The 13,874-nt window shown below is 32.8% G+C and overlaps 1 protein-coding gene across 3 annotated transcripts in view; it reads left to right on the top strand.

The window, feature by feature from the left end:
- LOC126767324 (protein CREBRF homolog) overlaps positions 1-12,086 on the top strand; it is an 84,416-nt gene extending 72,330 nt beyond the window's left edge. For all 3 annotated transcript variants that reach the window (XM_050484870.1, XM_050484876.1, XM_050484874.1), the window contains exons 3-8: positions 4,179-5,964; positions 6,039-6,594; positions 6,659-6,879; positions 6,998-7,253; positions 7,320-7,445; positions 8,574-12,086. In XM_050484870.1, the coding sequence (XP_050340827.1) occupies positions 4,453-5,964; positions 6,039-6,594; positions 6,659-6,879; positions 6,998-7,253; positions 7,320-7,445; positions 8,574-8,680 (2,778 nt within the window). In that variant the 5' untranslated portion in view covers positions 4,179-4,452 and the 3' untranslated portion in view covers positions 8,681-12,086. The remainder of the gene's footprint in view (positions 1-4,178; positions 5,965-6,038; positions 6,595-6,658; positions 6,880-6,997; positions 7,254-7,319; positions 7,446-8,573) is intronic.
- The last annotated feature ends 1,788 nt before the right edge of the window (positions 12,087-13,874 follow it).

Genomic DNA, 13,874 nt, shown 5'->3' with positions numbered 1-13,874 from the left:
GTTTATATGAATAACAATAGCAACAACAACAACAGCTAAGAGCAACAGCAGACACAATAAATTGTTGAATTTTTATAATTTTCATTTTTTCGCCATAATCCAACTGTGTAAATATGTATGTAAATTTTTAAATATTGCTGTATGCTTATTATCGATTTTTCGTGAATTAGTTCTACAGATTTCGAGATATCGTTCTGAAATTTTGCACACATACTTTGCTCCCCTAAAAGCTGCTCATTTGTCGGAACTACCAATATTTATCTACTATAGCACATACATAGCTGCCATACAAACTATGTAATCGCTCAGAATCAAAACCTTGTATGGAAAACTTCTTTATTTCGTGAGATATCAGCACGAAATTCTGCTTAGAATATTGTGTAAAGCACTGCTATAATCTCTGGACAAATTGTTCAGTTCGGACCACTATAACATATAGCTGTCATATAAACTGATCGGATAAAATTAAATGCTTGTAAAGAAAACTTTTTTATTTGACAAGATATCTTCACGAAATTTTGTAGAGATTATTGTCCAAAGTTACATGATCTGAATTATTTTCAGATCGGACTTACTTTATCTTAAACTGCCATGCAAACTGGTCTGATCAAATTGAAATCCTTGCATGGAAAACTGTTTTTATTTGCAGCACGAAAATATTGTATTGTTTAAAAAATACATATACTCCGAAGAAATTGTGCAGATTATATAAACTGTCATATATACAATATTTATTTTTTTATTTGACACTGATTTCTTCACGAAATTTTGTACAGATTATTTTTTAAGGCAAGGCTTCAATCCCTAACATATTGTTCAAATCGAAAACCATATAACTATACAAACTGGCTGATCAAATAAAAAATACATATATGTATATATGTACTTATGAGAGAAATTTTATAAACTGTTTATATATTTATTTTTTAGTCATCGGTTCTACTTTTATTTCTATTCCATTTCTATATTTAATTTTTTTAATTAAACCCATTATCAAACTATAAACAAAGATTCCATGCCGTTTTTTGAATGCCTGTGTTTATTTACATTGTTATTGTTTTTGCTAAAACCCGCGCATTTCGTTGCATTGATAAAATTACTCAACTGCATTATAAATATACTTATAATTAGATCCCCATGTCTATGTGTGTGTGCTTCTCACTATATTGGCACGTGTTGACTTTTCTTTTTTTCCTCCTTTTTTTTAAATTTTTTTTACTCTCAACTGTCTGTATTTACCCACGTAAATATGTATACATATTTACATTGACTCGCTGCATTGGCATGCGGCATCTCAAGTGTTTGCCCACCAACTTCAATTACATTTACATTTAGAGTATTTTGTTTTTCGTTATTATTTTTTAACACATTCTCCTCCGCGAATTCACTCTCTCAGCGTCACTCTCAATCGTCCTCAGCATGTTTTCCCCACAAGCTAGATAAAATGAGCAAAAATGCTAATGACAGTCTAGTTGGTAATACAATATTAAGCAGTTAAGTAACTGTTTGTCAACAGAAATGCATACATACAAACATACATACACACAGCTGCACATTCACATACATACGTGGATTGCCGACACGTTTCTCGAGTGCAATTTTTAATTTGTTTACAATTTTCTTGGCGTCTGCTGTGCACAGCGTAATTATGGGCTATGAGGGCACATATGCATCAACATACACACACACGCGCAAAAGATAAATATATTTATGTATGTTGCACGCTTTTATATCGCTTTTATTAATGGCAAATTAATTGAAAAATAACATGAAGCAGTAAATAATAAACACTCACTCCTCCAAGACAGACTGATCTGTACTCTGCTGCTTTTTCTTTGTTTTATGGATTATCACACTTTGCGGCGCGTGTATTTATTATTTCTATGTTTAGATACATTTTCGTTCGTACGCTGAAACATCTATAATAGACATTAAATATAGATTATGGCTTTTAAATGGAATGTTGCAAACAAGGTTGCCATATGAATTATTGTTTCGAATGTTTTAAGACAAATTTATGACGATAATTATACTAAGAAACACAAAAGAGATGTAAATGTTATCGATAATTATCGATAAATTTACATAAATATTGATAGTTTAGTTATTTATCGAGAAAACTGCAATCGTTGTGATAAGTATACTAAGGAACGCATAAGAGTGGTAAATTTGTATCGATAATTATCGATTAATCATCACATAAATATCGATAGTTTAGATATTTACCGAACAAAATAGAATCGTGGTGATACAGTACTAAGAAACACATTTGTTAGCAGTTAATTGTTATCGAAAATTATCGATTAATTATTACATAAATATTGATAGTTTAGAAATGTATCGAGAAAAATATCATAAGTTGATAACAGTACTAAGAAACACATAATTAAGCAGTAAATTTAATCAATTTTACATAAATATCGATAGTATGCTCAATAATGTACAAAAGGTCCGAATAAAATTACTCAATCCATATTTAAGAAATAAATTCGCAAAAAAATAATTTTTTTATCTTGAAAACCTTACCCCCTCTAAGAAACACACTAGATCAGTAAATTTGTATCGATAGTTTGATATTTACCGACCAAATAGAATCATGATGATAACATTACTAAGAAACACATTTATAAGTAGTAAAGTTTTATCGATAATTATCGATTAATTGTCGCATAAATATCGATCGTTTAGATATGTATCAAAAAAATACAAATTTGTTGATAACTGCACTAACAAACATATAATTTAATTACGTTTTATCGACAATTATCGATATAATTGTATAAATATCGATATTTTTTATGTTTATCGAGCAAAATTAATCGTTATAACTAACTTATTTATGAATGCACAAGATAAGCTATTTTTTGATTGTTCCTTTTTCACAAATATCTGATGAAACCAAGCAGAAAAATATGATTAACTTCTAAAGGTGATTTTAATCACTGTAATATGGTATGTAGTTCAATGAGCGATGAAAGAGAGCTGCAATCGGCGACATTCTGCAGAAAAAAGAATGTGAAACGATTCGAAGGCTATACAAGGATTATTCTAGAAGCTTAAATAACGAGTCCAAATTAAGAGTTGTTACTAAATCGATAAAATTGGGAGTACATATGTACAACAAAATCTTTAAAAATGAGTGTTGTAAAGATCCAAATCGATAACATAAAAAAAGATATCGGAACAACTAGTTTGTAATCGATATTACAATATATTTATAGTAAATTACACTAATATATCGATACATAAATAAACTATATCTATATTTTCGATCAGACGTACAGTTGTAGGTTATATGTAGGGTAGCTTTTGGAACATCTAAACATGTTTTTGCGGATTTAATCCATCGTCTATCTCTATTGGAGCAATAAAAATCAGCAAACGTCGATAAATAGATTAGATTATTACTTGATCCTTCATTTTGTCCAACTGTCGCAGTAAACTTTTGTGTACTCTATATTATAGCTCATGTTGTTATTACTTTCCATATGCAAATATAACTGTATATAGTAGCTGTACACATTAAAATAAAAATAATTGAATGGCGATTGATTTAGTTAGGCGTGCGATTTGCTTGCTTAATGAACTTGATCTCTGCGTGGTGAGTTACCACGCCCTGTCTGCACCAGCCGCTCATTAATGGCATTTTAATTCCTAGCATAACTGTGCAAAAGTGAGAAGGCCAAACAGTTTTCAATATTCTTAATGAGTTTTCAATAAATGCATGGCAGCAGGCAATCTCTTAGTATTTTCGAAGTTGTAGCGCATTAAGATTTATATACACGCAGGGTTGCATTTCGTATTATTTTATAGAGATTCCTATAACATTTTTTAATTAGATCAGTTAAGTGAGACAATTAATGGTTTAATTGAATCAACATGTTAGTACTTAATTTAGCTGAAAATATTAATATTTGACAGCTGTCAATTTTCTTGTATTTTTTTAGCCGGACAGGGTATATTCAGATTGACACGACGTGAGAAGGTATTTTAGCTGCGGTGAAGGGTTTTTCTTGTTTTATTGTTTTTTTAAATCGTATTTTAATTTTATGCTATTATTACTATTATTAAAGAATTCTTTCATTAATATTTTATTAAGAAATAAGTAATTTATGTCAGTTTTGCTCTTAATTACCCAGCTAAAAATAAACTAACGATTATATTGTTTCTATTTACAGCTCAATCTCTACTAGGAGCCGGTTATTAGCCACCACAGGCCGCGGCGTCGGCGCCAACGCCATTAATTAACAGCCAACCACAGCCGACAACAAAGGCTTTACATTAGTCGTCTCGCACATATCGTCTAATAGCCGAGTAGCAGTGTGTGTCGCTACAAATCGACGCACCAGCAATAATACTACAACAACAGTAGCAGCAACAGCAGCAGCGCAGCGTCCTAGTGACCGCAATCTATGCACCGGCTGCCGCAACAGTGTCAGCACTTGTCGTAAAATGACCGAGAATCAATTATTTTCCATGTCGACCGATCTATTCGACACCTCGTCCAACAGCAGCAATCCACTAAAGTGTGATATCTTCTCGTTGGCGCTGAGCAACAGCAACACTTCCAGTCTACTCTTCGGCACATCGACGCTGCCCGCACTTAGCCCATTGCAGCAGCTGAATGTGAATACCGTTTTCAATACAAATTCCAACTCCAGTCCCAATTCCAATTCCAATTACCTTTCGAATACAAATTCGAACGCCAACACACCAAACGACCAACAACACCAACATCAACAGCAACAGTCGCAGCACACATTCACCAGTGTCGGCGGCAACAGCGTTGGTAGTAGTGTTGGTGGCGGCAGCATCAGCGGTAGCAGTAATGTGATGCTGACCAACGCCATAAGCATACCGCGCAGTAATAATCCAAATCAGAGTCATAATCCCTGGACGCAAGAACGAGATTCGCATCATCATCCCAGCCCAAGTCCCTTGCAGCATCATCCCCATCATCTCAATAGCCATAATCACAACCAAATCTCTTCCATGATGTCTGCACAACAACAACAACAAAATAACCAACAGCAACAGCACCAACAACAACACCAGCTGCAACAACAATCGTTGCAGCACTCACAGCCTCGTCTCTTTGTCGATTTCTCCGACTACGGTTTGGATGTCGCCTCGCTGGACGCTGCCTCGTTGTCGCCAACGCTGCTGCAAGATGTCAGCTTGGGCGCTGCTTCGCCACTGCACGGCATCACGTCCAACGGTTTTTATGCGGCCGACGCCTCGCCGGTCAGCAACAGCGGCAGCAATAGCATAGTTGGCAGCGTTGGTACCGTGGACTCGGCCAGCACGCTGCTGGGTCTGAATGATAGCATACGCTCCGGTGATGATGGCAACAATTCGTTGCTGTTCGATGTCACCGGCACGCCCAACTCGAGCGCGATGTGGAGTGACATCAGCAATGCTATCATAACCAAACATGAACCATTTACATTGGAGGAGGACTATATTTTTCCCATAGATAAGGCTGAGATACAGGCTGCCGGTTTCGGTGATATACCCGATGAACACTTCCTCGATGTGATCGATAATTTTGATGAGCTCTTGAACAGCGGTGCTGGACAGAATGACTTCATTCTATCGCCTCAACAGAATAATAGCTCAAACAATTTGCAGCAATTGAATAGTCCACAGGCCTCGCCTAGTGGTGCACCACCAATGGAGTTGTTGCAGATGCATAAGCAACAACAGCAGCAACAGCAACAACAATTGACACAACTGCAAACGGCTCAGCAGCAGCAGCAGCAACATCAACAGCAGCAGTCGCAGCAGCAACAACAACAACCACGTATACAGCACAGCAACAGTGCTGGTGGCGCCATACACACACACCATAACCACCACAATTCGTCTAGTCCATATGAAATCTACCATAGCACACCGAATAAGCAGCAGCAGCAACATCAGTTAAGCAGTTCGGGCTCGAACTCATTCTCTCCGGGCAGTCAGGTGAGTCCAAAATTTAGAAAGTTACACAGGCCGATTTAAAATTACAATAATTTTTTGTTCCTTTCCACCAACAGGCCTCGCATTCGCCACTTCAGTTGAATTCCATTACGCCACCACCACCGCCGCATGGTAATCGCTCACAAAGCTTGCAGGTGAAGTCGCGCAACATGTTGGAATTGCAGAAGAAGGGATTCTCCATGTCGCCCGATCGTGTCAATGGCAGTGCCGGTTTGTTGGGTCAGTCGGTGCCGGGAAATAGTCACTTGCTGCTCTCTGGTAATGCGCTCAGCCCCAGTAGCGGTGGCAGTAGTAGCGGTTTCGGCAGCACCACTGGCGGTGGCAGCAGCACTGGTGGTTCGGTACGCAAATCGTTCCAATATCCTAGTGATACATCCATATCGCGTCTGTCCTCATCGGCGCCCACACATCTCGGACTCGAACACATTTGGATGCGACGTGAACCGCGACAGCATTTGCTGTCCACTGGCTCGCTGGCCGAGGCTGAATCGTTCTCGTCGCTTAGCACCGGCAGCGTGTTGTCGCCGGATGGTATTGATTTCTCGCAGGACGATGATGACGATGCGTCGACAGACTACAACAGCGATAATTATGATGACCTATCCAGCGATGGTATGTTCGGTGTGCGCTAGAAATTTAGAGCACATTTATTAACTTTTTTACGTTTCTCACTCAGGTTCTGATAATGAGGACGACTCGCGCACCACCATTTCCGGCCACATGTCAGGCGGTAAAGGCAAAGAGCGCTACTTTTGGCAGTACAATGTGCAAGCTAAGGGGCCCAAGGGCAAACGGCTTGTATTCCAGTCACGTCTCGAGGATCCGCACGTCTTGAACGAGGCCACCGATCCGGTGTTCAGCCCTAATTGTTCCGTGCGTGGTATCAAGGTATTCAAAGTAAATACAACCAATTGCGTCATCGAACCACAGCAGCAGTTCTAATGCAGGCTGCTATTAACTGTAGTTCTCTAATGGGTTTCCACGTACTAACGGCATTTTTCTTACATATTTACAGCACAGCGGCAAGGCGCGCAAGGGTGATGGTAATGATCTTACGCCGAATCCACGCAAATTGCACGTCATCGGCAAGGAGCTGGACAAGTTGGGTCGTACCATCAACGACATGACACCCGTGTCCGAGTTGCCCTTCAATGTGCGTCCGAAATCGCGCAAAGAGAAAAATAAGTTGGCCTCACGCGCTTGCCGGCTCAAAAAGAAGGCTCAGCACGAGGCGAACAAAATCAAACTTTTTGGACTGGAAATTGAACACAGTAAGTATTCGACAAGCTTCAAGCCACAAGTTCACAGTAATTATTCCGAATATTTTTCGTTTACAGAACGTTTAATTAATGGCATTTTCGAACTGAAACAAGCGTTGGCGCTCAAATATCAAAATCAAAATAATGTCGAGCACACTGAAGCGATTAATCAGCGCATCGAACAGATCTACAAAACGGCACAAAGTGAGTACGGTTATATGGAAGATCTACTGTGAAAAGTACACTTTTTGAGGGCAGAAAAAGTTGTTGTGGTTAAGAATATTACGAGATGTTACATTTAAGAGCGAGAAGAGAAATTTTTATAAATTATCCGTTTCTATATAGTGTTAGGTCATTTTGGTTCACAACAATTATAATATATTTCGAGATCTTGACTAATTTTAAATTTATTTATGACTTCCTGAGTTAATACTTCAATCAGTTCTTCAATTTCGGTGTTAACCTAACCTATAAATATGTAAAATAATATAAATTTTTGAAACAAAGATCTTAAAAAATACTCTTACCGATTCAAACGAGGTTAGATCAAATGGGAACGGCTACCTCTTCGACCTTTCTCGTTTTCCTCATCCCTGATTGGACCAGAACCGTCTCCTAGGAGCATCAAAAGGTCCTTTCTCAACTACGTTGACTACATTAGATAATACGCCGACAAGACTTCGGACGCAACTAACTTCAGACATGCACTGACCGCCATTCACAGTGGAGCCATTAACACCTTCACCGACTCCCTCTCAGTGAATGGCGTACTTGGTGTCTAACCACACCCATTGCAGACGAAGAGCTCGAGTTGCCGCGAGAAACGAGAGTGACCCTTGCGCAGCTTCGTTCTGGATATTGTAGCAGGTTAAAGTCTTATTTATCCAGAATAGATCCTGGCATATCAAATATATGGCCTGCGTGCAATGAGCCCCCGCATGACACTAGCCACCTCTTTACATGTCCTGCTAACCCCAAACATCTGACACCCTTCTCCCTATGGTCCAACCCCGTCGAAATGCACGTTTCCTGAGCCTACCGTTGGATGACGTCGATGACAACTTATCTAATCCTTACTATTCTATCGGGATTAGGTACCCGTTACAACAAAAATAACAACAACAGGTTAGATCTCCGAAAAACAGCGCTTGGCTCAATAAATACCGTGTCAATTCCGTTAACGCAAAACCGGCTGTTGTGGGAATTGAAGCTAAGATCATAGTGACTACTTTCTAGACTTAACTTGGAATCATTAGTTACTTAACTGACTAATTTTAGGGTCGTTACCATATTTTCGTTGTTATACTAAATAGTTCCCTTTTACTCTTTCAGCTGGTCTGCGTATAGCTGGCGATACCACTGACTTCGTGAACAAAGTGCTGGAGAATGTGAAGAGCGGCGTACCAAACGGCGGTCTCGAGGATCTAAAACACTCATAGAAGCGTGAGAAACGAGAAGTGAAAAATCGAAGATGTGAATAGCTATTAAGGATAAATATTGGAGGCTCAAAAGTGAAAATGAAAGGCGATATGATGAAGAGTGAGGAGAGTAAAAACGAAAGCAAGCATATTGTAATGACAACTGTAGCCGAGGAGTAGAAGAGTTAACAGTTGCACACAAACAACGGTGAAAGTGAAGTGTGAATGCTTACCGGCGAAAGAAGTGAAGAATTTACGGCGGTTACGGAAAAATTGTGTTACAAAGAAGATTATCAGCTGGTAGAGCATAACTGATAACAAGGAATACGCAGAAAGCATGTTTTTATGTAAAAAAGTTGTTAAATGTAAACGAAAGAGGCCACAGTTATATAAATACATATATATTTACATATATATATAACCTAGCTTTTAAGTGCTAATGTTATGCGGTGAAAAGTAATGGTTAATGAGCGGATGTAAAACAATATAAGCGGTTGTTGTTGCTGTCTGGCGCGTTATATAATTAAATATGAGCCACACATGCAAACATACTTATATATATACTATATAACTACATGGAAGCATATATATAAATGTTCTTGTTGGCTTACAAACTAACGTTATGTTTATATACATACATATGTATAAATGCCTAGACTTTAAGGATTTTTTAAGTTTTGCTTTCACGTGCAAATGATTGCAGAAATTTTTAACACACATACCTATATATACAAACAAACATACATATATGTATATATATAGAAATAAACTACTATTTTCGATATAAAAATTTAGTGAGTTAGGCATGGAAGTATGAATTCAAGCTAGTGATAAGCAAAGAAACGTAAGAAATTTGTTGCAAACACACGCACACACATTTAACAATGTGTTGGTGCACTTTTAGGCGCCTGAACGTCAACGAAACCAATTGTGCAGTGGCGCCGTGAAAGCGCACTCAAACGCATGCGCTGCTATGAGCCGTGCACTTAGTTGTTAAAACATATTTTTAAATACATAAATACACATATACGTACATATGTACACATTATATATATATATATATAGCATGTTATATATTAAGCGTTTTTTTCTAATAATCGTTGTATTTTATAAATGAAACACACACACACATATTATCATTAACAAATATAATGAATTATTTGATGAAAAATTTTTAAGTTTAGTTTGGCTGCTACTGTTTTGCGTTTAAGTTTTTTGTTTGTACCATAAACACACGCATACACACGCATGTATGCGACGCCGTGTGTGAAAAACAGCAGAAATGCCGAAAGTAATGTAAAAAAAACTTTTTTGAAAATATTGCGCAAAATGCATAATTTCTTAGCTTTTATTTATTGTGTTTCATTTTTCAATGAATAAATATTTTTGTTATGTAATTTAGCGCTCATTTCAGCTATGAGTGTATTTTTATGCATTAATAGTTGTGTTTTGAACATTATGTTGCTTGATTTTATTGAGAAAAAATTTCGATTTTGTTGCGAAAAAATCTTGATTTTGTTGAAAACACCTACATGTACCTTAATTTTTATTACACGCAACTTGTAGCGAACTTAAACACGAACGCACGATGCAAAGCCGAAAAACTCTTGCTAAGAGAGTTGGTTTTTTTTTTAATAAATATGCAGATATATTAATATTAAAAATTTATTATAACAATGCTACCTTCATAATTTAATAAAAACTTGCATTACAAATATGCATGTTAATTACCAAAAAAAATTTTTTTTAAATAATAAATAAGCAAAAATATTGAAAAATGCAAACAAGCCATTTACCGTTGAATATGCACATCGTCAACTAAAATGCAAAACAACGTATCATGAAAAAATAGCAATTGAGTTTTTTATAGCTCACAATGCCATTTTCAGCTTACGCTGTCAAATATAACCAATACATAACCATTTTATAACCAATACATAACCATTTTATAACCAATATATAACCATTTCATAACCAATATATACCCACTTTATAACCGAAACTCAAATTTTGTTTCAATTTGAGTGGTTTCTATTGCATCATGTATCATAAAATTTTAACTTCTCACTGTCAGATATAACCAATATATAACCATAACTTATATAACAAAAACTCAAATTTTGCTTCAATGTGAGTGGTTACTATTACATCGTTTTTCCTTCGCCTGCCAACTTTTGAAAAGTGTTGTTACGTTATTTTGCATTTTAAGTGACGTTATGTAATTGTTTGCATTATATAATTATGGGTATTTGGTTGCTTTAGTTTATACGTAACTAGCAGTTAATTGTAAATGCACCTATACAAACACGCATACATATTTACATATATATAAAACATGTATACATAATATACAAATGCTATAATTAACTATAAGTTTTATGAACTTCAACATATACAGGGTGATATAATTCTAATTATGCTAATTAATTTTACAATTATTTTCTTTAAACATACATATATACATACTTCGAAAATAAATAATAATAAAGAAAAAATTATGCCTAATTTTAATGAAATATTAATTTTAATTAAATATTATTTATAAGTTTTATTTACAAGCTGATACTGGCTGAGTTCTGCTTAATTTAATGTAATTTAAAAGTTTTAAAATTTATACATATTTTACATAAGCACACATAAATAGCGACAAGTGCGCATCTGCTGTAAATCTTGCATTGAAAAACAACAACAATTTTGTTTAATTAACGCAATTGCTTTCAATTAAATGTGAATTAAATTATAGCAAGCGTTTAGCAGCAAACAAAAAAGGGAAATAAACAAATATACGAAGACGACAAACAAATATATTGCAATACGGCACATACAAAAAAAGAAAAAAGAAAAGTAAATAACAAAAACAAAAACAAAACAAATAAATACAAGCAGCAAAAATTGTCAGTGAAAATTAGCAAATATTGCGAAATACTTTATTGTCTTTTATGAAAAGTTACTTTTATAACTAAATGCATTGCTGAAATAAATTATTTAACTAAATAAAAATATAAAAAAATATATAAATATTAAAAAAACTTAAGCAAACTACTAAAATATATATGTTTTTAATTTCTGCCGCTGAAGAGGAACACTCGTGCGCGAATTTCTAAACTTTTTCAATAAAATAAAAGCACTACATTATCTGCGCTGCAAAATACTTGTTTCGTGTTATATGTATGCATATATATTTTTGTGTGTAAATGCATATATCTACTTAAATATGTTATTTCAAGCAATTTTTAATAATATTTGTTAGAAATTTGTGCAAATTTGTGCCTGAGTGTAGCTGATCAGCGCCAGATTTTACATATGTACACTGTTGCTGTTGTGGGTTAGGCATTTGAATGTTTTATAAATGAAATATAATATTTTTAAATTAAATAAAAAATTTTAAAATAAAACAGTTTATACATATGTATGTATAAAAAAAATATTTTTATGCAGAAGCTACTTTTTAATATGGTTGAAATGCATTTTATTATATTTTTTTAATGTTTAGTAGTTTGACTGCATTTTTTGTAAAGAAGGTGTGGCAAAGAAAAAGCAGAAAAATGAGTTTTAAGATCACTTATTATATATTAATAATATCAACTATTTTTTTTTGCTTTTTGTGTTTTTAAATTGTTGAAATTAGTTAAAATGGTGTTTTAAAATATTGAAATTTAAAAAATATGCTTTTCACACTACGCACTATATATTTTGTTTTTTAATTTGCTGAAACAATTTAATTTTTATTTTTTTCTAATAATTATTTTATTTTGAAGAAATAACGATTTTTTATTTTAATATCTTTTTTTTAATTGAATTTTAATATTAATTATTATCTTTTATGTAATTTTCTTAACAAATATATTTTAAAAAGGTATTTAATGTTTTCAAATTGAATATCATTATTATTTTGCAATGTTATATTATTCGTTTTTTTTTTTAGTTTTTAAAATTTATTAATTTTTCTTTTTATTTTTTAATATTTTAAGTTTGAAGAAATTACAATTTTTTCAAATTTTTGCAAATAAACTTTGCTTTTTAAATTTAATAGCGTCTTTAAATATTTTTGTTTTATTTATTTATTTTATTTTTTAATTTGAAACATTTTTATTATATTTTGCGTAATTTCCATTATAATTATTATTGTTTTTTAGACAATTTGCCTATTTAATGTTGTAAATAATATTTCTTTATTTTTAATTATTTTATTTTTTTAATCGGTTTCTTTTTTTTTACTCAACCGCTTTGTTGATTTTTTTATTTAATATTTTTCTGTAAATTTGTTAGTTTGAAGAAAGCATCATTTTATAAATTTTAAATAATTTAGTTGCTTTAAAAATTTAATAACGTTTTTAATTATTTTTATTTTATAAATTTAAAATCTTAGTTTTTTTGTAATTTTCAAAATAGTTTTATGAATTTCACTTTTAATATATTCAAATTATATTTCTTAATATTTTTTTTAATATTGTAATATTTTTTACATATTTAATTTTTTTTTAATTCTTTTTATTGTTTTATTTTATATTTCATTTTGTTATTTTTTTTTAATTTTTTTTTATTTTACTTTATTTTTTATTTTTATTTATTTTTTTTTCTTTAGTTTTTATTTTTTTTATTATTTTGTTTCAACAGTTTTTTGTTTGTTTTTGTTTTTACAGCACCATTTAAATGCTTTACGTTATATTATTTAATAATTTTACTTTTTATTTTTTTATTTTTTGTGTACTATATTTTTTAAACAAAAAACAGCAAAAACTAAACATTTTTTACATTCTGTAATTATTTATATAAATAAATTTTTTTTATCTCAAAGTAATTTAAAAATGTTCAAGCAGAATATGATTTTTCATGGAAACAATATAAATTTTTAACAAAATTAAAACATTTTAGAAAAAAAGGTCATTCGATAAGCAAATATATTTTATTATTTAAATAATTTTTATATACTGCTTTATTTTATTTTTTTACTTCAATACTTTTTTATATTATTTTTAATAAAAAATTTTATTAACTTTAATTAAATTATACTATATATTATTTAATATAATATTAAATATTTTAAAATAATTTATTATTTAAAATAATATAATAAATTATTTAAATAAAGTTAATATAATTTTTATTTTTATTATTTAAATTGTCTACAAAGCAACAGCAGCAAGAAAAAATATTTATATGCATATATGTATATAACAGTAATCAAATAATCAATCAAGCAACCAAACAGCCA

This window comes from Bactrocera neohumeralis, chromosome 2, assembly GCF_024586455.1.
Source record: "Bactrocera neohumeralis isolate Rockhampton chromosome 2, APGP_CSIRO_Bneo_wtdbg2-racon-allhic-juicebox.fasta_v2, whole genome shotgun sequence".
Classification (NCBI taxonomy): domain Eukaryota; kingdom Metazoa; phylum Arthropoda; class Insecta; order Diptera; family Tephritidae; genus Bactrocera; species Bactrocera neohumeralis.
Note: the sequence above shows the minus strand (reverse complement) of the source record. Positions and strands in the feature narration are given on the sequence as shown.